At 34.5% G+C, this 26,191-nt stretch overlaps 4 protein-coding genes across 6 annotated transcripts; 1 reads left to right on the forward strand and 3 right to left on the reverse strand.

Annotated features, from left to right (window-relative positions):
* Positions 1-1,972: 1,972 nt before the first annotated feature.
* LOC121261563 lies at positions 1,973-3,701 on the reverse strand. 2 transcript variants are annotated; one of them, XM_041163989.1, is made up of 4 exons: positions 3,126-3,701; positions 2,805-2,864; positions 2,569-2,634; positions 1,973-2,465 (listed from the first exon to the last, which is right to left on the reverse strand). In XM_041163989.1, exons 1-4 carry the CDS (start codon positions 3,498-3,500, stop codon positions 2,154-2,156), a joined length of 813 nt encoding a protein of 270 aa, XP_041019923.1. In that variant the 5' UTR covers positions 3,501-3,701; the 3' UTR covers positions 1,973-2,153. The 2 variants fall into 2 exon arrangements, with proteins under 2 accessions (XP_041019923.1, XP_041019922.1); XM_041163988.1 differs by having other exon boundaries at positions 2,805-2,867; positions 3,126-3,700.
* Positions 3,702-13,350: 9,649 nt separating this feature from the next.
* LOC121260572 (triadin) lies at positions 13,351-16,794 on the reverse strand. 2 transcript variants are annotated; one of them, XM_041162509.1, is made up of 4 exons: positions 16,295-16,794; positions 15,917-16,036; positions 15,753-15,823; positions 13,351-13,902 (listed from the first exon to the last, which is right to left on the reverse strand). In XM_041162509.1, exons 1-4 carry the CDS (start codon positions 16,610-16,612, stop codon positions 13,461-13,463), a joined length of 951 nt encoding a protein of 316 aa, XP_041018443.1. In that variant the 5' UTR covers positions 16,613-16,794; the 3' UTR covers positions 13,351-13,460. The 2 variants fall into 2 exon arrangements, with proteins under 2 accessions (XP_041018443.1, XP_041018442.1); XM_041162508.1 differs by having other exon boundaries at positions 15,917-16,045; positions 16,295-16,793.
* Positions 16,795-20,156: 3,362 nt separating this feature from the next.
* LOC121260573 lies at positions 20,157-20,817 on the forward strand. The gene has a single exon (XM_041162510.1). The coding sequence runs from the start codon at positions 20,214-20,216 to the stop codon at positions 20,634-20,636; it is 423 nt and encodes a 140-aa protein (XP_041018444.1). The 5' UTR covers positions 20,157-20,213; the 3' UTR covers positions 20,637-20,817.
* A 671-nt stretch (positions 20,818-21,488) lies between these two features.
* LOC121260571 lies at positions 21,489-25,129 on the reverse strand. Its single transcript, XM_041162507.1, has 5 exons — positions 24,795-25,129; positions 24,575-24,686; positions 23,786-23,859; positions 23,141-23,707; positions 21,489-21,842 (listed from the first exon to the last, which is right to left on the reverse strand). The coding sequence occupies exons 1-5, from the start codon at positions 24,996-24,998 to the stop codon at positions 21,753-21,755; spliced, it is 1,047 nt and encodes a 348-aa protein (XP_041018441.1). The 5' UTR covers positions 24,999-25,129; the 3' UTR covers positions 21,489-21,752.
* Between the last annotated feature and the right edge of the window lie 1,062 nt (positions 25,130-26,191).

A 26,191-nucleotide genomic window follows, 5' to 3' on the forward strand; every position in this document is an offset into this window, starting at 1 on the left:
GGAGAGCTGAAACAAATGGTAAATTTTCTACTTCGTCAGCTTGGCAAGACATTTATTTTCAAAGTTTCAAAGTACCATGGGCTAAATGGATATGGCATAAGACTACTTCCCAGTAAAATTTCTATGTTTGTGGAAAGATATGCATAAAGGTTTACCTTTTGACTAGAATATTATGAGTTTGAATATAGTTGTGGCCTCTAAGTGTGAATGTTGTAAAGTGGTCACCTATGAGACTTTGGATCACTTGCTTCTTTTGAGTGAACTTCCCGCTCCTATCTGGGGATTTTTTGAGCCAGTTTTGGGTATGAATTGTTGACCAAATCATACTTGGGGTGGAAAAATACAACAATAGTTCTCCAAAGCCCAGGCGGTATCCCAACTCAATGTGGTGATTGGTCTTCTTCCTTCTTTGATCAGTTGGTTCCTGCGGCTAGACAAATGTAAAGCTCGCATGGGGAAGGTTTTTGAAACCAGGGAGCAGGTGTGTTTTAAAATAAAAAATCTCTTATCTCAAATCTTTCAAAACAGAATGAATAAACTTTTTATCAGGTGCTCCAAAGATGTGATTTTGAAACAACTTGGCATAATGAAAATGCCTGTCAAGCAGAAGACTTTTCAGATTTTGAAATGGATGCGGCCAGCTCAAGGTTATGCCAAACTTAATGTTGATGGAAGCAATCTTGGGAGTCCTGGAAGGAGTGGGGGCAGATGTATTCTTAGAGATGCAAAAGGGCACATGATTTTTGTTTTTATCAGATACTATGGCATCAGTTCTAATACTAATGTTGAGATCAGAGCTCTCTTGGATGGTCTTAATTTCTACGTACAGATGAATATTACGCATATCGAAGTTGAAACTAACTCTAAATTGGTGGTCAAGTGGTGGGATCAGAATGACCAAGTCCCTTGGAAGAGTACGTACTGGCATGAGGCTAAGTTGAAGGCTAGTTCGCTGGTGGTGAGGATCTCCCATATTTTTAGGGAAAATAATCACATAGTTGGGATTTAATGGGAATGATATTTTCTTTGCTAATAAACATGGTCTTCCGAAAGACATTTTGGACGCTCTTCCAATGATCAGGCTGGATTACACGTTATTCGACACAGATAGCAGCTTCGTACATGTTTGCTTTCTTTTATGTTTTGTCTTTAATTTAACCATTTTGATTGTTTTTATGCAGGTAGTTTTGTCAGTTTTTCTTAATTTGTCGTTAATATCTTCTTAATTTGTCGTTAATATCGATAGTTCAACTCTGTGTAATAATTAGTGATTATAATAATGCTTTTTATATCTGGATTTGAATTTGAAAAATACTATTTTGCCCACCCATTGTGACAGTTCCATTTGACTGCTTGACAATTTTTTTATTTATTTAGTGATTAACGAAGTGATTTTAAATGTATTGATATATATATATATATTTTTTAAATATTTAAATATATTTAAAAAATATGTAAAGAAAAAAAAAATTTATACTGGACAATACGTCCAACGGTTAATATGGGGCGGCATAGTAGCCCACCCTTTGAATTTTATGATTATAGGTAACCCTTAAGTATTATGATTGTAACTATGGTATTCTCTTATCATAAATGAAAGTTATTAATAAAATTAAGATACTGTCATCTTTTTTGAAAAAAAAAATCTAACGTAATACATTAAAATTATATTAATTTATAGATTTAACTTTATAAAATCTTTTTATAGTTAAAAAAAAAAAATTTATAGTTAAAGACAACCAATATAGGCGCGGAACTAAATGGTTCCCACCAAAGGCTGGATTCCCACGTTGCCTAAAACGGTAGCAACCAACCATCAACCAATACATTTATTCCCGCATCGGGTAATCGGACGTTTTCTACACAATATCTGAGGCGTCATTGAGGGCAATGAAGAAAAACCCCCGACAAATTATATATCATAGAAACTTTCCTCAGCAGACCAAACAAAAATCACGGGGCTCTTCCAAACTTACATCTAGACATCACCCACCTTAACAATATATTCCTTAAAAAAAAAAAAAAAAAAAAAAAAAAAAAAAACCCCGATTAACAACATATTAATATCCTAAAACGGTGAGTAAAGCCTCACCATTAAAAATAAAAAATAAAAAATCTTTCGGCTCTTCGTGTAGCTTGCTTGCTTTTTATGATTAGCGGCAACTGAGTTTCTTGGCCCTGTAGATCTGCATCCTTCTGTGTCTAGCTTGAGCCGCCATTACCCTACTCATCATGCTCTTGTTGTTCACGTTGAGATCAAACGGTCCTGAAAAGCCCATCCCCTCTGCAGAGACGTTGAGATCAAGGAGACCAGATGGGACCGCCTTGTCATTGACCGCACCAATTTCGCCAAATCCTCTGTTAGTGCTAGATGGCAACGAGGACTTCATTTGAACCGTCCGATCTGTGTCTTGTTTTCCACCACCGTGAGGATCGACGGTCTTCAAAACGGGTCCTAGACTCAACTGTAAAGAATTTTTTTAAAATTATATATAACTATTTTAAGGATAAAAAAACCCAAAAAAAAGAAAAAAAATTTGGTAAAATCTTCATCAGAAAAAAAAATACCCTTTCTTTCATCTCCAAATTGGAAGCTCTCAAATAGGTGCAATAACTCCTCATACATTCAATCTCCTGTTTGGGTTTTAGAAGGATTGTTAGAGAGTAATTATAGCTCCAAATTTTCTTGTAGTTGAAACGAAAGTAAGAAGAAAAAATACCCCAACACACGTACTTCGAGGGTAAAATTCTATGAAACTGATAAAGTAAAAGCAACCAAAAAAAAAAGAAAAAAAAAAACTCACCCCTTTTAGCGAATCCCTACGCCGATTTAACTCATCTATGATCTCCAACCAATCCTCTCTCTTCTACAACATCAACAACAGCCAAGAAGTACAAATCAGTTAACAGAAAACCATAAATAAAAATTAAAAAAAGGAAAAAGAAGCCATCGGAATCATATATACCAAACACCAAGAAACATGGACGTAGTCAAAACCTCAAGAAAATCAAATTTTAGCAAGAAATTTTGAAAAGAAATGAAAAACCAGCAGTCAACACTTTCAAGAAAATTGAAACACCATGAAGAGAAACTGCGAAAGACTGGAAAGGCAAGAGAGAGATACCCTTTTAAGAGGGGGTTTTCTTTTCGACAACTGCTTGGGCTTCTCGTCAGATTCGCTTCCGGGCGAGAACGCAAGAGGGGTCGCAGGGCTTGGAGCCTCGGCTTTGACCGCCGGTGCACCTTCTCTCTCACATACAGGACCCACACCGCCAACATCAGTCCCACCACGCAACTCTGATGAGGACGAGTACCCGAGACGAAAACAATCGAAAGATTGCACCGAACGCCACGAAGATCTCCTTCTTTTGGCGGACCATGACCAAAATCTACAGCGACTCTCTGATTCAAACACCAATTGAGGCAGGTGGAGCAAGATGTCGGCCAACTCAATCTCAGCCGTAGTGAACTCGCGGAACGGAGCGCTAGCGTCCATCATTGTTTTATGTCTATGTTTCTCTCTCTACATATAGATATCCATGAGAAAGCTTTCTGTCGCTGTCAAATGTCCTTACACAGAGGAAAAGTTGCAGAGAAAGAAGAGAGAAAGAGAGAGGGAAGGAGCCGGCAAAGGATTGGGTGAGGATTGAAGGCAGAGCAAGATTGTGTTGTGTTGCTTGGTGACGGGGCTAATGAACATAAAAGCAAATAGAAAGCCATAGTAAGGTTGTGGCTGAGGACACGTGTAACGTAGATGGGAGATTGAGGTCAGTCTAGGGTTCATGGTCTCTGTTTACTACGACCAGTGAGGAGGCGCGTGCGTACTTCGCACGTGCTCACCCTCTAGTTTGCTTTTGTGCTACAGGTCGTTTATCTAAAAAGATTTTACACTAGCTACTGATTGGCAGGAAAAATTGTGCTACAACTAATGTAAGATGAAGTCGTTTCCTGTACATACAAGTGCCACCAATCAGGGCTGTGATGCAACTTGTGAATTCAATACGAATACGATTCAATACGAATACGATATAAAATTAATGAGTTTTAGTTTGATATAAATGGGATCGGGTAAAAAAAAATGATTGACCCATTAAGACACGATTATTAAATAGGTCAATAATTGGTCAACCTGTTAATTCGAAATCAATCCTCAACAACACGTTTAAATTTTATTTTAAAATTATAATTTTATTATTGTTGGGTTGTAATATTAATATTTCTTAATATACTTATATTTTTATGTTAAAATTGTAATTTTGAACCTATGTTCATATTTGTTATTGTTGAGTTTGTAATATTGATTTTATTTATAGGTTAACATCTGAAAAATATTGATATTTTTTGTTAGTATGTAGTCTTTACTTTCTTTTTTTGAGATATTGTGGTTATTAATAAATATAGATTTTAATATTTATTTGAAATTATTTTAATTAGATCAAATGTATTATGCGGGCTAACTCATTTTATTTACATGAAATTGGTTGAAATGAGTCGAATTGTATTGACACATTTTTAATTAATTATTAAATTGGTCAAAATATGTGACATAACATGACTCGTTATTTAAACGAGTCGTATTATGGTTTAAAAGTCTTTACCGTTTAGTTTAATGATTCAGGTTTGGATCGATCTATATAATTAAATGTCCATGACTTGACACGATATTTATACTAATTGCGAACACGAATTACCATCCCCACCAACAAAAGCTTAAAAAAGAGGTGGTACATGTAATTCTTAACAACTACAAGTAGCTTAATGAATGCCTGCAGCCTGCCACAATATCATTCAGCTTCATGTTTTTCTATCAATTTTTTCTTTAAAAGTACCTTCATTTTTCTCCAAAGTATATTCAAAACCTAACTTTTTTTTTTCTCTCTCTCTCTCTTATTTTTTTTTTTTTTTTTCCCGCCAAGATTTTATGTTGGCCCCGACAAAAGTCCAAACGGTGCAAAATGATAAAATAAATAATGAGCAATGAATCCAATATATAGAGGCCCATGTTTCTTGGCTCGACCAAGCTAGAGGATCGCTAAAAAAGTGGTTTGTGTCATTAGTATGCAGCCTAAAGCAACATTTGGTGGAGACTGGAGAATCATTACATGCTATTAATGTTCTAGTGTCGTTGATGGAGATCTCCAAATATTTTTCCTCTGGATCCAAATATTAGTTAGATAAAACTATAACATAATTCGATCGATAACATCAAACAGCGAAGAATAATGGTGGCTGATCATCAAGAACAATTGCAACAATGTCGACATGTGGAGCTTAAACACAAAAGAGATTGGTCAGATCAACAAGGCAAATCTAACAAATCCTGATATGAATAGTCAATTCATGTTGCATGCGTGGCATTTGGAGGTTTAAATATATGACAGTGTGCGAAACTCTTGCATTGGCTGAGCGACACGTGAGCTTCATACGCTGATTGTTTTACAAAACTTTCACGTTCGTTGATTTTAAATACCAATGACAAACAACAAAATGACATGATGTTTCCACACCAAGAGGACAATAGATCATATATATTCTAACTTAGTGGAGAGGAAATGAAAGAAATCTTATAAATAGCCACGAAATACAATTTGTGGGAGGAAGTATATAAGAAGAGAAGATTGGAGGAGCCAACTTCTCCTTGGCCTTGAATTGGAATAAGGGAGGAGTTGTTAATATTTTATAGAGAGGGGAGGGAATATCTTAGAGAATCTGTATCACAATACATGTTAAATATCTTCGTGTATTTTTTTACTTAGTCTGTTATTTTGTTACTTAGCTTGTTAGCTTGTTAGCTTAATTTGGTACTTAAGTCAGTCACTTGGCTGAGCTTGTATATATATACTTTTTTGTACAATTTATTCCTTAGAGGAAAATAACGAGAACCTTCTCAACTTCTTCTCATTTGTTATGGTATTAAATTTTTTCAAGTCTGTCTAAATAGAATTCTCTCAGGCCCGCATCTCGTCTTCCATGGCGCTGCCTTCATTTATCTGTCTGGCGTTATCCTTGTCACGCAGCCCTTGATCGGTGACAACTATCATACATGGTCCAGATCTATGGCCATGGCGTTGTGTGCGAAAAATAAGCTAGTGTTTGTCAACGATGCGATTCTCAAACCTGTCAATACTGCTAATCTTTTGTTTTCTTCTTAGACACGTTGTAACAACATGGTGATTTTTTGGATTCTCAACTTCGTTTCCAACAAAATCTCTGCTAGTGTTCTATAGATAACCACTGCATATGAAATCTGAATAAATCTCAAAGAGAGATTTTCTCAAAAAAATGTTTTGCATATTTTTCAATTACAAAAGAGTATTTCCACACTCTCTCAAGGCCAACTCTTTGTGAGTGCCTATTTTACTAAGTTGAAAGCCCTCTGAGATGAGTTAATCAATTACAAGCCACCCCCGTCTTGTTCTTGTGATGCAATTCACACTTTGAACCAATATGTTCAACAGGAACATGTTCTTCAATTTTTGATGGGCCTCAATGAGTCATCTTCATCTGCAAGGGCTCAGATTCTGTTAATGGAGCCTTTGCCTCCCTTTAATAAAGTGTTTTAGCTGGTTTTACAAGAGGAGCAACAACGTGATATCTCTGTTGGATCTTTGGCTTCTACTGAGGCACATGCATTTGCTGTTAAGTCTGACATTTCCATATCTACAAAGCCTCCATTTAAAAAGGAACAGCCGGTTTGTAGACATTGTGGACTTACCGGTCATGTGATCGAGAAGTGTTATGAACTTCACGGATTTCCGCCAGGATACAAACCTAAATTTCGACAACAGTCCATGCCCAATCAAGTTGTTCTTAGCAACAACTCTCCCACACCGGCATCTCCTTTTTCATTAACTCAGACTCAATATCAGCAACTCTTGGATATGCTTCACTCTCATACATCCTTTAAATCTGTTCCTGCTATTAATACCATAGCTTCTACTTCATCTCCAATATCTGGTATATCTTCTCATACTAGTCATTCCATATTTTCATCTACCAAAAATGCCTTTTCTATTTTTGATTGTTCTTCCTGAGTTATTGACACGGGAGCAACAAACCACATGGTTCCATTTATTGCATTTTTTTTTCTTCTATCACCTTTGCTATTAACATTACTTTCCAACTTCCTAATGGCCATTGTGTTTCAGTTACACATGTTGGTACATTTGAAGTTTCTAAACATCTTATCCTTCAAGATGTTTTATGTGTTCCTTCTTTTACATTCAAGTTAATTTCTATTAGCAAATTAACTAAATCGCTCACATGTTGTTTTCTTTTTTCTTCTGATGTATGCCTTATCCAAAGGCCTAATCCATTGGAAGCTGATTGGAGTGAGTAGACAAAGATGAGGCCTTTACATACTGCAAGAGTTAGGCTCCTCTTTTTCTTTTTCATCAAGTTTACCTTATATCTCTAGTTCTAATAATACACTGCAGCCATATACTTGTTCTGCATTTTTTAAATGTTTTGTGTTTGAACTCTGGCATAATAGATTGGGACATCCTTCTGTTTCGAGAATGCATTTTCTGCATAATTTTGTTCCTAGTTTTGTTGTATCTAGGGGTGTAACCGGTCCGGTTCGGTCCGATTTTGGACAAAATCTAGGGCCGAACCAGTATGTACCGGTTTTGTATTTTTTAAAACCGATTACGCACCGGTTACCCTTATAAATCGGTACTTTCAATTTTACCGATTTCCGGTCCGGTCCGGTCCGGTCTGTTTTTCAGTTTTTTTTAAATGTAAGTTTCACAATTTGTCATTAAAAATTTGTTAAAAAAAAAACTGATTTAAAAATATCTGTTTTATACTTTTATTAAAATATTAGACTATATAATAGTATTAATATTAGACTATTGGTATAGTTATAAGTTATATATTAGTATTAGTTATAAACTTTTAGTGATTTAGTATTAACATTTTATGTAATAATTTATAAATTATAATAAGAAATTATTTCATATATGAATATATATAATTATATATATTATATATAAAAATTTATAATTATACATAATATATAAAACTTATATATATTAATATATATAATATTTTGTATAAAACTTATATATACAATAATACAAATATTATTTTTTATATATATTTTTTTATCAACCGGTCTGGTCCGATCCGATCCGAAAAATCCTAAAACTGGAATCGAACCGGAACCGGCCGGTTTTCACATTCTAAGAACCGATCCCGGACCGGACCGATTCAAAACCGGTAAAATCGGTTCAGTCCGGTTCTGTCCGATTTTCCGGTTTGAATTTACACCCCTAGTTGTATCTGACTTACCATGTTCAGTTTGCCCACTAGCTAAGCAAAAAAGGCTTCCATTCCCTAATAATAATAATGTCTTTGAATTGCCTTTTGAATTTATTCATTGGGATGTTTGGAGACCATTCTCCATTCTCACTTTTGAAGGCTATAGATTTTTTTAACTATTGTTGATGATTACACACGTGCTACTTGGGTTTATCTTTTAAAGAGCAAATCTTAAGTTGCATTTCTTATTCAGAATTTTTTTCCTATGATCAAAACACAATTCCATACTAAAATCACAAAAATTCATATTGATCATGGTACTAGATTTTTTCTGTCCTTTTTCTGACTTCTAAAGGTGTCATTCATAAAAAAAGTTATGTTAAAACTCCACAACAGAATTATGTTATGGAGAGAAAGCATCAACATATTCTGAATGCAGCTGGAGCTTTAATGTTTCAGTCTCATTTGCCTCTTCATTTTTGGGGTAATGCTGTCCTTATAGCCACTCACATCATAAACAGACTTCCAGCCCTTGTTCTGAAACAAAAATCTCCTTTTGATCTTCTATTTCAAACCTCTCATTCTTATTCTCATTTAAGGACTTTTGAATGTTTGTGTTTTGCTTTCACACTACATCGATCTTGAACCAGATTTGATCCTAAAGCTCGTAAGTGTATATTTCTTGGTTACTTTCTGGTATCAAAGGCTATAAGCTCTTAAACATTACCAATAATCAGACTTTTATCTCTCGACATGTTGTTTTTCATGAATATGTTTTTCCTTATAAATCTGTCATTCTCTCATCTTCAACTTCTGTTATTACTTTACCTCTACTCGATGCGTCTTCAACAATAGATTCTTTAACTATGCCTTCAACAATATCTTCTCCAACTCTTGGGGAACCTTCTCCTACTTCTACCATTCCTAATTCCATAGCAGATTATTCACACAACCCTACTATTCAATATCATACTTTTCCATATGTTTCTCCTCAGAGATCCAATAGAATTAGAGGTGCCCCTGGTTACTTGCAGAACTTTTATTGCAACTCCTTTATTGCACACTCTACATCAGATTCTGGAGAAGGTTCTACTTCTTCAAGGACACAGTATGATCTTTCTAACTTTCTCTCTTATCATTGCTTGTCTTCTAGTCATAAATCCTTTGCATTAGCCATTACTGTTGATATTGAACATGAATTTTATCAACAAGTAGTCAAGCACTCTCATTGGAGAGATGATATGACTGCTGAAATTGTAGATTTGGAAGCTAACAATACCTGTACTGTTACCACTTTATCCTCTGAAAAACAACCCATATGATGTAAATGGGCTTATAAAATCAAATATTGTGCTGATGGCTCCATAAAATGGTATAAAACTATGCTTATTACCAAGGGTTACACCCAAAAAGAAGAACTAGATTATTTTGAAACTTTTTCCCCAGTGACTAAAGTGGTTACTGTTAGAACTTTACTTGTTATAGTTGCTATCCAGAATTGGCATTTAGTTCAAGTTGATGTGAATAATGCATTTTTACATGAGGATTTGTTGGAAGAAGTTTATATGAAAATGACATTTGGTTTCCACATTAAGGGGGAGTCCAAAGTTTGTAAACTGACCAAATCTCTCTATGGTCTAAAAGAGGCTTCACGTCAATGGTTCTCAAGATTTTCTAAAACCCATATTGACATGGGTTTTGTGCAGTCCAAAGATAATTACTCACTTTTTACAAAATCCCAAGGCTCTTCCTTTATTGCCATTTTTGTTTACGTTAATAATATTGTGATAGCAAGTAATGACATCAAATTTGTGGAGTGTTTGAACTTAAGGATCTTGGGCAGCTTAAATATTTCCTTGATTTGGACGTAACTAGATCTCCACAAGAAATTTCCTAGTGTCAAAGAAAATATACTCTTGAGATTCTACAAGATGTTGGTTTCCTTGGGGCCAAACCAGCCTTATTTCCTATGGAGCATAATCTTAGACTTGCTAAAAATGAAGGGGAGTTATTGACAAATCCAACAATTTACAGAGGTTGATTGTAGACAACCTATTTAGTTCTGATTGGCAGGCTCTTGTAGACAACCTGTTCAATTAAGCTCTTTTAGACATCTTAAACTTACAAGGCTTGATCTTTCCTATTCAGCTCATCGTCTCAGTCAGTACACGGACAAGCCTAGATATTTGGCAGCAGTTTATCGTATTTTATAGTACATTAAAAACACTCTTGCACATGATCTTTTCTTTCCTATTGACAACTCATTAACCATTAAAGCTTTTACGGATTCGAATTGGGCATCTTGTCATGACAGTCATAGATCCACAACTGGTTTCTTGGTATTTCTTGGTGACTCTTTGGTTTCTTGGAAATAAAATAAGAAAACAATCTATTGTTTCTCGCTCATCTGCTGAAATTGAATACAGATCAATGACATCCACTATTTGCGAGATTGTTTGGCTTATTACCCTTCTTTCTGATTTTCATATATCCCATACTCAAAGTGATCAATTGTTTTGTGACAATCAAGCTACCTTACACATTGCTGCCAACCCGGTGATTCACAAACGCACCAAACACATTGAGCTGGATTGTCATTTCATACGGAAGAAGATACAAAATGGAGTAATCAAGACTTTTCATCTGGCATCACAACACCAACTAGCAGATGTGCTCACTAATGCCCTTGGACATCAACAGTTTCTGCAGTTAATCACCAAGATGGGAGTTCATTCCATTTACTCTCCTTCTTGAGGGGAGTATCACAGCACATGTTAAATATCTTCATGCATTTTTTACTTAGTCTGTTATTTACTTAGCTTGTTAATTTAATTTGGCACTTAAGTCAGTCCCTTGGCTGAGCTGGACATGTATATATAGATACACATACGTTTTTGTACAGTTTATTCGTTGGAGGAAAATAACGAGAACCTTCCGGCCAGACTTCTTCTCATTTGTTAATCTGATCATGTGTTTGCTTTCAAACTCAACTTAAATACGAATGAATTAACATCATATTTTACCCACGTATTTGCATGCGTCGTTATCAAAATCCAACACATTTCCATTATTTTGATTCGAGTAGCAAATATCATGTAAATCTTAATGCAAGATTTTGCACATGCATCGGCCTTTCACATCTCATTAGTTCTCATGAGAGGCTATGCTGCTAATTTTAACATTTGCCTCCGAAATCTTTCCCAACAAAAAAATAAATAAACACATTTGCCTCTAAAATAAATGTACTTGCACTAAAGATATGCTACATTTTTCAATATCCAGTTTTATTTGTCTCTCTATTAATAACCATTCGTTTTTAAAAAATAATAAAATAATAAACATTCGGCCCAAAGAAGATGGTCTCTTGAAACATTTAGCGTGAAAAATTAATTCTTTTGATAATTATACTTTTGAAAATGATGAATTTGACAAATAAAATGATGAGCGTGTCTCATAATCATCTCATGTTTTGTTTTTTGTGCATTGTTAGTCGCTGGATTCTAAAAGCAATGCATGGAAAGCGAGGGAATAAAAAACTATACCGACCATGCATATACATATCTCGTGCCTTGGGAAGTTCCCTAACGCTCGATCTCTCACTGAAGAAGGAAAATAAAAAAAGGATTAACAAGAGGAAATGTCATATATATTATATATATATATATATGTATTATAGGGCTGAATATCTTTATCGTAGATTTTTTCAGTTTTTTTTACTTGAAGGGATTGGTTCTTCAATATTGAGTTTGGATCTGATAATTTGACTTTACATCACAATTTGAGTATTTAATTATTATGATCTCGAGAGTTAAAAGTTTAACCAAATCAGTATCTATTAACTCTAGAATTTTTGGATCAATGATTGGATCTTTATTGATTGGTATTAGAACAGGCATCATGTCACGAGTTTGTCACAAAAGGTGTTACCTATTATAAGCTAGATTAAAATATTTTAATAATATGTATATGCACAATGTTAAGTCATTGATTATTGAAAAATAAGTGAAGCCAGTTAAAAGCTTAACAAATCAGTATCCAGCAATTCTAAAACTTTTAGATCAATAGTTAAGTCTTTTAACATATATTAAAGTGGATGATTGAGTATAATAATATTTGGTTGACCTTTCTTAAGTGTATTTGATCGATACAACACATTTAAGAGAGTCGTTTAAAGTTTTAAACTAGTTAGATGAAACAAGAATTTCAACGTATATTAATACATTAATGCAATTCGTAAAATATTTATTTGATTTTTAGATAAGAGTAGTGCTACACCCTTGGACACTCATCAAATATGTAGCCTGAGGATGGGTCTTTAGAAGGCCAAATCTTTTTTTTTTTTTCCATAGATTTTTTTTATATCCTTAATCATTTAAAAAAAATCACAATATCATTAAAAAATACATCCTTAATAATTACTAAGTAAAAAAAAAAAGTATTGAGACCCATGTCGGGACCCAATTCTCGATAGCCCTATCATTTTCCTTTAGATAAATATTCTAAACATGTGTGGCACACAAAAATATTAAAAAGGTTCTAACGCTTGAGAGAAGGGCCCAAGACTCCTCAGCAATGCCAAACGGGATCTTCATCTACTCCACTAAATTCAAACAAAAAGAATATGATAAGAGAAAACATTAGGTCCATTTAGATTGAGAGATGAAATGAATTAAAATAATTTATAAATAGTAGTAAAACTTGTGAATAGTAATGAATAATAACTCTCAATCTAAACCGGCTCTTAAGTAGATTGCCGAGTACTCGCTAATGTTCACAAACTTGAAACTACTATCATTTGTCAACATTCAGTTTCATGCTCTCAGTAGGATTGCCAAGAACTAGAATTTTGACCGGATGATTTAAATCAGAGAACATTTGTCAGGTTTAATGAAGCCAATTAATGTATCCCAGAAATAAATAAATAAAAAGGTCCAAGACTAGACAATATATTTAAACCAGCCAGCCTGCTTAAAAAGAAGTATCCAATCCAGAAGCTGTAATATAACACGTCTACTACAAATGCTTAACAGCATAGAACGACGTCAATTTTGTATCGAAGAATTAGCTCAGAATGGGCTGGCCTAACGTAGAAGTCAAAATTACAGTTGAATCTTCTATAACATCAATGCGCAATAAGGACATTGACAATATTAGCGTTAATAGTAGTTAATTGGAAAATAGATATTATCCAACATAGTTAAGCTGCTCGCTGCTTCTTAAAAACTCTGCGCGAATCAATTTCAAAGTCATCATCTGATTCATTCTCGGAGCTTTCATCTTCAAACTGTTTCCGCTTCTTAGACTGCTTTGATGAAACTTTGGACACTGTTGTCTTCTGTTTATTAGAAGAAAGTAGGGGGGATGATTTTTTCTTTCTAGCTAAAACAATGTCATCATCAGATTCATCCTCAGAGCTTCCACCTTTAATCTTCTGCTTATTCGATGCAACAATTGAGTCTGTCGTCCTCTTTTTGTTTGAAGATGGTAGTTTTCTTTTAACACTAACAGACTGAGTACTCCGCTTCACAGTAGCTACAGCTTGGGCTGGGGAACTAATCTTCTGCTGATTATTTTTCTTCTGCTTCTTCTCATAAACCTTCTTTGACTCCTCTTTGGAAAGCAAACCAGATTCCATCATCCTGCAGTCAAATTGAATTCATAAATAATTTTGCGTGATAACCCTACCGGTAATTATATTACATAGAATAGACTAAAAAAAAAACATAAATACCAAATCATCCAAGAGCAATAGTCAAATCAAACACAAGATATGACAAAGTAGCCACTTATCAAGTGAGCCAAACTTACTAAATCAGATCATATTATCCATCACATTCTAATAAGCATTAAAACATTCTGGAAGTTCAACACAAAATTATGAAGGAAAAAAGGAAAGCTCACACAAATATTCCAAAAGATGGGGATGTGTAATATGCATATAGCTATACATTAAACCTATCCAATCCATTCGTGAGTGTGCTCAACAGACCAAAGTTATTGGTGCGCTCCATATATATCTCTTCTTGTTCTTTTTTCTTTTAGAGGAGAGAGGACTAAATAGGAGAGTGGACCAGAGGCAAAAGATGGCAATCTTCAATATCCATCCACCAACCAGAGGAGGGGATGTCATCTTCTTACAGAAAAAATATGGTGACTATGATAGCTAACTATGAGCACTTCAACATAAGCTAAAACTTAGTTCTTCAATCCAGTTTAAAAATAAAATGATCCAACCTGAAAGGTTAAATCATTAATGATTTAATGAAGATAAACCGCCAGCACCAAATTAATGCAAAAACTCATTTCATTCGTCCATCTATGTGGAGATTATTTAAATCTTGAACTAGGAATAGCCAAATTTCTGATTAAGGACAGAGAAGCAGCTCAACCATCAATGTCCAACAAGAAAATTGCAAAATGCAACCTGTAAAGTGTGACTAAACGCTAAATATATATACTGCAATCCTTGAACTTGATTGATCAATATTAACACCAAAATAATGGCACACACTACAGGTTAGTATGACGTCAACTTAAAGCCCAAAATAGATGTCTAAAATTACATGATGCCATTTTAATGTATTAAAAAAACAAAATGACTTGCGTAGTAAATAAAAAAAATCCTGAAAGCCAAAAATTTTTTTGTTGCCAAATAAACAAGTGCATATATAGCATTACAAAGATTTTTTGATAAGTAGCATTACAAAGATTGTAGGGAAGGCATTAAGAATTCTCCATAATCTCTACTAATGTAAGAATCTAAACCAAAAACATTAGTAAAATTCTCACCCAAAAACTAAATCAGTTCTTGGCCTATCAATAAAATCAAACATGCATGCCTTGAAAAATATGTTTTGTTGGATATGAAATCAAATATCCAAGTCATTAACAATGACAACAGACAAACAAAAATGAATGAGCAGAAAAAGAACAGAAACTGAACTAGAAAACAGGGAGATCAAACAAAAGACATGAAGTCCAAAATCCTTATTTACATATATAATATTCGTGTGTATCTGGTATATTTAATGCCCCAGAATGCGACGTAATGCATTCCATGATGTGGTTGGTAATTACTGAGATACATACAACCCACAAATATATACTATGCGTAATATAATGAGTCTGTGAAGGTCAATATCGCTTCAGACGCCACTCAATGAATCTTTCAAATCAAATGGATTGCAGTATCAGCTTTTGTACCAGTATTTTTTTTTTTGTTTTCCTCACTTCTCAGTTACACACACACTCAAGGTTATCCTTCTTAACAAGTAGTAAGCAGGTAAATGACTAAAATCCACATGCTGTGACTAATCTAAAGAGAGGTGAGAAGGAAAGGGGAACGTCGCAAATGCATTCCTTTATTTTAGGGATGCAGTTTTCTTTTCTTTTCTACATCCTAAAACAAAAATTAATCTATTCAATATCAAAACAGGGTTTACGGCACCGGCACCAAAAGGATTACACAACTGGGGCAAAAATGACTCACCAGAACTGTGCCATTTCGCTATTTGGATTGTGCTGATAAAGAGTTTCGTAAAAAATCCTGAGGGGATCTCTCTGAAATTCCAGAATGCAACAATTAATCCCAAGACTCAAAAACCCTCGAATAAAACATCTTTAGGTAAGTAAATAGAGACGACAGAATAAGACCTCATCAGGAGGGTCTCGCCTCTGACCAGGCAAATCATAAACCTTCTTCTCCCTCTTCTTCTTCTCTGCTGCCGCATCTACATTCTTCTTTTTCTTCCCCTCCTCCTTTATCTTTGCCTTCTTCAGTTCCTTCCACAAAAGAAAACAAAATCGCACCCGTTAATCAACAATAGTCACCTCCGGTTACTAAACCAGAAAATACGAAGAACAAATATATTAATGTTCAAGCAACAGTCCACTGCATTGTTTTGTTCGCTAGGCCAAAACTCCACCCCCCCCCCCCCCCTTTTCCGGGAAGAAAGCCATTGTGTGCCCTTATTCCAGAAAGCATAGGCCTTTTAAAGTTGGAAAAAAAAAAGAAAAAAAAAAGATTCGAACCTTGTCAGGCTTGGTGTTAGAGCTCCGTTTTGCGAGGGGCTTGTCATCGTCATCATCATTATCTTCCTTCTTAACTTTGGAGCGTGAAACGGAGGAAAGAGAAGCCTTAATGGGTTTGCCATTATCATCATCGTTATCGCCTAGGGGCTCTTCTTTCTTCACTTTGGCTTCTTTGGGCCGAGGTTTGGCCGAACCATCACTTATATTAGAGGGTTTCTTCTTGCGCCCTTCGAGAATAGAACCCAGGCTCTGCTCGTCGTCGGCTTCTTCCTCGTCCTCCACCTCCACCCTCACGGGCTTCGAATCCTCGGAGGGCATCTTCTTCGTAAGGTTAAAACCCGCAGGAAATAGTAGATTTTGTGAGAAGTAAAGGACGATTAGGGTTTTTCCTTTTGAAGTAGAGATATTCCGGTACCTTTCGGAATTTTATTTTGCTGAATAAACTTGCAAGAACTAATAGCCCCTCTGTTTTTCGGGTTTCGAATAACATCTTCCGTATCCCTCCGTGCACTTATCATTTCACTTGTTTTTTTTTTTTTTTTTAAAGAATTTGACTTGTTAATCTACAATCTACAATTATATTGATCGATTTCAAATAAATTATATAAAAAAATTGTAGGTATATTCGCTGTAGCGAGTCAGCGACCAAACGAAATCTTGTTTCTAAGTTTTTCCTTTTTACAATGGTTGATGATAGGTGTGGCTGGATTTAGATATTGAATTAAATTAAATTAAATTAAATTGAGATAATAAAATATTATTTTTTAATATTATTATTATTTAAAAATTTAAAAAAATTAAATTATTTAATATATTTTATATTAAAATTTAAAAAAATTATAATATAAATTAAAATAAGTGGTGAGTAATTTAGTTATCAAACGAAATCTAAATGTTTACGCTAGTGCAAATGATTTTTTTTTCTTTAAATATTTTTTAAACATTCTTAACTATTAAAAAAAAATATATATATATATATATATATGAGTGAGCATATTTGATGAGCATATTTAATAATCATACTATCGTTTTAGTTTTATAATTCGTGACCCCATCATTTTAGATTGTAAACATTGGAGGAGTTTTTATGTTTGCCACCGTGTAATGCTAGAGTTGTAAGGGCCACGAATATTAGACTACGTTTATATATTAAGATGAGTTGAGTTAAGTTGTAAATAATAATATTTTATAAATCTCAATGAGATAAGTTTAACTTTTTTAGATTGAGATGAATTTAACTTTTTAGACTAAAATATATGAAATATGTTGAGATGAATTTAACTTTTTAAGCTAAAATATATGAAATATATTGAGATGAATTTAACTTTTTATAAAAAATTAAAAAAATAGTAAATCTCATTAATGATTAGTTTAAGATAAATTAAATTTGATTTAACAAACAAACACAGCCTTAACAATTGAAAGAATTACTTGCTATATACAATAATTCTACCAAAATAGTTTTAAACGACATTAAAGGCAAATTCAAGCTCGGTCAACATGTTGTGCTATATTTTTGGGCCTGAACTACTTTTAAGTTACGGATGCTCTTCGAGTCGAGTACAATAACCGGAGCTCGTCAAACCATGACATGACTTTGGACCCAAGTTGAGCATCATAATTCATAAACCTATTCCGCTCATAGCATTCTCATCCGGTACCTCCTTAAATTACTGTTGTCCTCAAATTATAGAAAAAAATTTCGGAGGAGCTAAAAATCTCCCTCTTATCTCATTCCATATTTTTAGAGTTTTGATTTAGGGGACTTATAGTGATTTCTCATATATGGAGAACCACTATACATCCCCAAAAGCTCTCTCTCATCTCTTTCATCTGTTGATCCCGCGTGTTCTCCTCTCTCTCTCTCTCTCTCTCTCTGTTGCCCTGTTCAACATTTTCCTTTGTCGCACTGTAGCCACCATTGATAGTGGTTGCTTTTTATCGGCCCAAATATATGCAAGTATTTCTCACTCTCTCATTGCTATTTTACTCATTGAAACCCCCCTTCCATGGTTGAATTTCATCATCTCTACCGCACGATTTGCATCTCCCATGGTTGAATTCGATGCATATGACAACCGTGTTTTATCTCATTACCTTTGGCTTTCGAAATATTTTATTTTTGAGACTTGGGCTTACGACAGTGCTCTAGGGTTTGGCATTTCAATTCGATCTGTTGTGAATAATGATCTCGAAAGGCCATGGCTTATGATCTATTTACTTTCAACTTGTTGGAGCTATGCATTTTGTGGGGCTTTTCTTTTTGAATCTGAGTGCTTGGCATTTCGACTGATTGTTTGTAATTCGAGGGGCTATTGGTTATTTATTGTGCTTGACATTTCGAAATCTTCTTTGTGATTTTGAGATTGTTCTTTATTCACAGTGTTGGGCATTTCGAATAACCAAGTTTGTGATTTGGGGTGTTGGTTATGCATTGTACTTAGCATTTCGAAATCTAGTTTGTGATTACGGGGCTGTTGGTTATGATCTGTGCTTGACATTTCGAAATCTTGTATGTGATATTAGAGTTGTTGGTTATGATCTGTTCTGAAAATTTTGAAATCTAGTTTGTGATTTTGAGATTGTTGGTTATGATTTGTGCTTGATATTTTGAAATCTTGTTTGTAGTTGATGATGTTGTTGGTTACGATCTGTGCTTAGTTATGCCGAATAAACTTACGACGTTGGCGATTGCCACGATGTTTCGATGACTCTTCATCGACCTTGGCATTAAGAACATCATCCAACTCATCATCAGATGACAAGTATGTGAGCAATTTGCGAAAGAAAGAACGAGCCATTTGATGAAGGGAGTTGGATATGAGACTTGAGTTTTTGAGAATGTGAATACAAGCAGAAGGTGTATTTATAGAGGAAAAAGTTACCGTTACATATAAGACATAAAATATTACCGTTAGAGAAAAGACAAAAAAAGTTAAAAGTTACCATTATAGAAATGACAAAGTATGTTATCGTTGGAGGTAGGAATTCAAAATGTTACTATTGTACTATTTTGCAAAAAAAATTATCATTAATACGCGAATATGTATTAACGTTAGAGAAACTGAGAAAAATATTACCGTTATATAAAAATGAAAAAAATGTTACCGCTAGACAAATACAAATTAAATATTACTCAAGTATATACGGACAAAATCATATTAAAAAATATCATCGTGTTGGAAAATGCACATAATAAAAAAAATTATTATTTTTAATATCGATGTTGGATTGAAAAATAATATTGTATTATGTAAAAAAAAATCGTATAAGTATTTATAATAATTTATAAATTATAAAAGGATAGGAAATGAGATATAGAAGGTTTTTTGAAGATGAGTAAAATTTAAGATAAAATTATAGAGAGTGTCCTTTTTAGTTAAAATTTAAGAAAAAATTTAGAAACCGGATGGGATTCATGGGAATGCTCTTAGTCAATTGGTTAAGGATTCATGGGAATGCTCTTAGTCAATTGGTTTAGTCCCTATGACGAGGACCAGAAAAGGATCAAACTCAGGCCCTTAAACCTTTTGAGTTTTTAACCCTTCCAATTAGCATCACTTTCTGCATCTAATTGAAAGAATAATTTCACTTTTTCGTTGTTCACTATTTCAACGAAAAAGAACCCCAAAAAAAAGCGATATATATCAAATCAAGATAGGCATGCAGATGATTTATTCATAATCATCCTTTACATTAACTTGGTATCGACGCCAACTTGGCGGGAATCACTCCAAAATAAAGGTCGGTTGGGATAGAATCGAAACCCCAGAATTTATGCTAAAGCAAACACAATTCACAACCATCCATTTCAAAATCGTCCTTTTTATAACTGGCACCGTATATATAAACTCATCTCATAATAAGAGAGGTACGTAGAGCATAAAGCTTAGAGAGGAGAAGAAACAAAAACATTGAGATGGGTTGGTTTTTGAGGGAAAGAAGGGGTCCAGCATGGAAGCATGGCTGGACGGAGCAAACCTTAGCCTCAATCTCTCCACCGCCTCTGCCGCTAGTTGCCATAGCCGGCATCATGGTCCTTTTACTGTTGCTCAATTCATATGCGACGTACAGGTCACAGATTCGGCAAACAGTCATCACCTTCAAGTTGTTTCTTTTCCTACTGCCCGTGCTGCTGATCTTTCTCATGCACTCCATCACCAAGTACGGCAGGATTGTTATTGCTGCTCCCGTAACGAAGAATGACACAGTTCATCAAGCCGAGAGCTTGGGGCTTTTACCTTGGGGCCTGGCTTTGCTGGTGCTTGTGCTTGTGCTTATGCTCTCTTACCAGCCTTATTTTCATTCCATGTGGTGGCCACAAATTTGGGGCTTTTACTAGTTCATCATCTCCAGTTTAGTCGTTCTGCTGGGGGACTTGGGTGACCTAAAAGTTAGTAAAGTTTTTACCAGTTAAATCTTGCTCTTAATTTTATAGGGTATTAGTTAATGCTAGTCTTGACGAGTAGTTTTTTGTAATAATAATTTGTGAAAATTAATGGAGTGATTAGATTTTTATTTAACCATAAATCATTGAGACAAAAGATTAGCCCAGACACATAATAAATTAACGGAACCAGAGGCCAAGTCAAAAACGAAACACACCAATGGGAGTATTTCGACTAAAAGGTTAGATGGGCACCAAAACATGACAGGAATCCAACCCTTTCAGTGCCACAACCCTATGCAGGTCAATTGGGAGTCTATATCAAGGGGTGACGTACAGGAAGCCTCAATCCAGCCCAGACCTTGCTCAGAGAGGATGTTGAATTTCATCCGAATCTCCGTTTAATGACTTCAATAGCAACAGGAGTAGAGCCCTAATGAGAGTCTAACCAGGCCACCATTTTCACAAAATCCCATAGAATCCACTCTATGAAAGTGTCATTTCTAATTTCAGACATTTCAAAATAATCTTATATCTCAACATACCCTTAGCCCAGGACGCCAGGACCCCAGTCTCAGTCGCTGTGCCTAACTACTGTGCTTCAACGGATTTGACAGTTTGGCCACGCAAATAATAATAACAAAAAGTTGAGTGGGGGACCAGTTCTTAAACAAGATTGGGAAGCAGAGAAGAAGCGAAGATTATAAGCCTAGTTTGGGTAGTGAGGAGAATACATCACTACTATTCAATATTTTATTAAGACTTTTGAATTTATATCCAAGTCCTGGGTATTCACTACTAGTGAGGTAAATCTACACGAAACAATAATTCTTGAACTTGTGAACAAAATTACAGTAGTATATGAATTTATATTACGCTCATTAAAAGTTACGAACAGAAAAATATGTGTCAAGACTATGACTAAGAAATGGTTACATACACAAAAGAATATTCATATATAACAACACCAGCCATAAGTAAAGCCAAAAAACAAATACATGGATGACCTAGCTAACCTCTCCAAATTGAAAGACTCGAAAACGTTGTCCAAGAGTCATCTTATATGCGTCTTCAGCTTTGGAACCTTGAAGTTGGATGAGAACAATTTTGGGTCTCTAAAATGGTAACATTGACTCCCTTTCTCTTAAAGCCTCTGCTTCGCTGGCCAATAAAGAAGAAAAAAGCTTGACATATTAGCCTTTCATGTTATACAAAGTACAAACAAGGGGAACAAAAAATATCCTTCTTCACTTCTAGGTATTTGTGTGCATCTGCATACATCCAAGTACATACTGAGCACCGTCTTACAAATACAACATTACAAAAACGATGGAAGTTCAACTTTGACTATGTATAGTGTATAGAAAATTCACGAAAGCAAAACCGATGGGTTTCTGCATGAATTGGAGACTAAAAAGGGTGCATGTCCATTCTCCATCACGAACACTAAGAATTAGTCAGTATAGGAGAGTGGGTTGTCACAGTAAAGATGAAAGCTTCCTAAACAAAGTGTTTAACTTCTTCAAGTAACAGAAAGACGACTACCATTTTTCTCTCTCTTTTTATAACCGTCTCTCTCAGCCATTTGTGTCATGTACTCAGCTGATACTAAGTTGTATCATTAATTGCAATTTTATTTAGGATATTACACACTTCGTCAAATTGTTTCAAATTTAATTTTTTTTTTATAAGTAATATGTAATTTTATTGATGAAGAATTTATAAGCGAAACCCATGTACACAAGAAGTATACAAAAGAAATCACCTAAATACATTCTAGAAAACTGAAAAAGACATCAGAAAGTCATGATCCGAAAGACCATTAGACCTAAAACTGAAAACCAAGACAGAAAGGAAAATACAAAAAAAAAATCCAGATCTGTTCTAAAGGGCGCTCTTTATCATTGAAACATTGCTCATTCATTTTTATCCAAATACACCACATCAGACACAAGGGGATCATCTTTCATGCTGCACCCATTTGAGGACAACCAATAATCCCATTCCAACAAGCAAGGAGCTCAACCATTATCAACGGCATTACCCATTCCAAACCTATTTTACAGAAGACACCATACCACAAAGCCCTCGCCACCTCACAATGCAAAAGAAGATGGTCAACTATTTCCCCATTCTTTTTACACCTGCAGCATCATTCTATAACAATAATGTCTCGCTTCCTATGCAAAATTGAATTTTTTCATAGTAAAACTCCCAATCATGCACCAAAACCTCTTCTTGCTCATGAGAGCCATTTAACTAAACATTTTTCCAAGACCTTCGAAAGCAGAAGTAGCATTAAAAGATTATCTATGACATTTGCAGTGAAAGAATCCTGTATACATGGAACATATGGAAACGTCCTAGGAACTTCCATTGGGTCAAATACAATCTATCAAAAGCATCAGGAGATAGTAATCACAGCTACATTATGGAAAAGAAAAATAATTGACAAATACCTGTTCATTGTCCTTCACAGAATCAGGGCCTCGTGCAGCAGATGATTCTTTTTTGGCATTCATGTTACTTCTATCCCTGCCACTATTCTTGGCTCCCAAACAAGGTTTAGCTCCTGCCATACAACGATTTAAAACAGGTGTGACTGCAGCAGCGCTTCTAGACGTCCTTAAAAAATCCAACTCCTGTGAGAGTTTGGAAGTTTCTTCATTTAATTTATTCATGTCAGCCTCCATTTTAGCCACTTTATTTGTTAATCTTGCAATCATCTCATCCTTTTTATCATTCAGTGACTGCAGTTGCTCCATATTTCCAAGAAGGTTCTTTATCGTCTCATTTGCTTGCGTAACTTCGGAATAATTACTCATTAATTTACTGTTGTAATCATTTTCCATTATCTGATACTGATTCCATACAAAGTTCTTCTCCGCCAACAGCGCAGAAACCTCTGAACTCTTTTCTGAGGCAAGCTTCTCATATTCGTGCGTTAGTCTCCTTATTTCACCTTCCAATAGCTTAGAGCACTGCTCTTCTCCCTCCAAATCACCAACTTTTCTCAGAGAAAGATCCTGTGAAAAGTGGAAGCTCTCAACAACACTAAAAATAAAAAAATAAAATCTATTTCAACAAAACGTGGTGGAACATACTTTTGGGTCAGGGGATTTATGAGAAAGGTAGTCAAGCAATGCTTTGAAATCTGACAAGTCACTCTCTGCATGTTCTGCAACAATGGAAAATCAGATCGCCTTGTAGCATACTTACAGAGTTCAAATATGAAGCCCAAACCCACATATAGTACATTATCCAAAACCTTAAATTTTTATCAAAATTCACTACCTACGACTGTAAATATATTGAAGGAAGGTCATTCCAAAATAAATATTTCCAATCGTTATTAGAAAAAGAAATAACATATCAGATCCAATAAAATAAGACATGAAAATGTGGGGTGAATAAGTGACTCGTTGGGGAAGCAAAGTTTCATAGAAACCTTTACAAAATTAAATGAAAATGCTCCAGGACTTCTGCCCCTCACAACTTAGAATAATATACTCCTTTGCACGTTGTGCTGCATTCTTCTAACGTCCATGTCAATTTGGGCACGCAGCGAACGGCAAAAAGTTCCTAGTCGATGTTGCAACACGGGGGCAAAACCCTAGAGGGCCAGCCTTAGAGAATGTTACTATTATTATTTTATTCTCCAATTGAAAATTATTTCTTGAAAGAAAACAATGATGCACTGAATTGCTGAGGAATCACAGGTAGAGATAATACAATCCGTAGTTCTTAAATACAATTTAATCCCCAAATTTCTTATCTTTTACGACAACTCTTCGGAATTCTGACGAAGCTAGGGCTTTTTGTTCAACCCATGTGTGTGTGTGCGAGTGTGAAATGATTGGGAAAACTCTATCACATTAAATAGAAATACCAACCTAATTTCAGGTTATCGAGAAAAGCCTCCCTTCGCTTCAAACTCATGGCAAAATCTGACTTAGTCGCCTCGAGCGAGCTTGACATTTCTTGAACTACTAAAACCCCTTTAATCTGCGCAAGAAATTAAAAGAGCAGTGCTTAGCAAATTTAAGAGACCCTAGACCCCCAACATTCTCAAAACCCTAAATTTCAACATCTTTCGAAGAAAAGCGAGAATACCTGAGAAATTCGGTCTTCGTAGAGGCTTAAATCGGAGACCCACCGTTCGTGTTGCGCTCTGATACGTTCTTCCAGAAGTTTCCTTTCTTTGGCGAGGGTCTCGACCTGTGCCTGTTGACTTTGCAACATATGCACCAAACCGTCGAAAATCTTGTCCCATTTCTGACGGTAGGAGAAGATCTCGGGGCCTTTATTCGTGCCCATGGAAAGTCACGTAAAAAATAAGAAGAAGCAGAAGCAAAAAGATACAGATCTCTTTCAGTAGCAGAGCAAGAGCAAAATAAGACCGTCGAAGCGGGAGAAGGAATGCAACGGTCGACTAGCCGATCTTATAAAACCTGCGGTATTCAATTTGAAATTTACATTTATATTTCGCCAAAAAATTATTAAATATTTACGAAAAATCTCCATGCAACACATTTTACATTTTACAATATGGAGATATTTTTATAAAATAATGTTATTTTTATAAAATATTTTATAAAAACAAATATCTTAAATTTTAAAATATAGTTGTGTAAAATATTATGAAAAGTAATGTATGTTTATTTTTTTTCAAATTTAAAATCTACATGATTATAATTCTTTTTAAAAAAAGTATATGAGACTTTTACATTTTAAAATTATATCTAGAATTGGATAGTGTTATATATACTTATATTTTTACTTATTAGATTTATTTTATTAGTTTTCTTTTAAAATTTCAATTTAAAATTTTATTATTTTCAGATGTCAATAATTAACACATGGATAAATAAGTTTTTTATAATTTTTCTTGAATACATTTTAATATTTTTCTTTAGAATTACTCTTTACTCCATAAGTTGAATCTTGTCCGTCCATTCACTTGGCAGAATATACGTAGTTACCTCATTTTTACTTACGCTTTTTTTTTTTTTTTTAGGCTTTAGTTATGGTCTTGTATTTGACAAGTTGGGCTTCAATTGTGTTCTCTAAAGTTACGTTTGTATGTTGAATTAAGTTGAGTTAAATTGAGTTAAGTTAAGATAATAAAATATTATTAAAATATTATTTTTTAATATTATTATTATTTTAAAATTTGAAAAAATTAAATTATTTATTATATTTTGTGTTGAGATTTAAAAAAATTATAATAATGAGTTGAGTTGAGTGGAGTGGAGTGGAGTGTAAATTCCAAACGTACCCAGGTTCTGATTCCTCTATTCCATGAGACTTCACTTGCCACGTTTGATACTCTCGTAAAATTATGACCGAATAAAAAAAAATAGATTTTAAAAATTTTTTTTTTAATATCAATGATTTGTATAACCAATTTTTCATTTTAAAAAAAAAAGTGAAAAAATAAATAAATAAAAATAATGTAAATGCCAGATTCTGATTCCTCTATTCCATGAGACTTCAGTTGCCACGTTTGA

This window comes from Juglans microcarpa x Juglans regia, chromosome 4D (genome assembly GCF_004785595.1).
Source record: "Juglans microcarpa x Juglans regia isolate MS1-56 chromosome 4D, Jm3101_v1.0, whole genome shotgun sequence".
NCBI classification, from domain to species: Eukaryota; Viridiplantae; Streptophyta; class Magnoliopsida; order Fagales; family Juglandaceae; genus Juglans; species Juglans microcarpa x Juglans regia.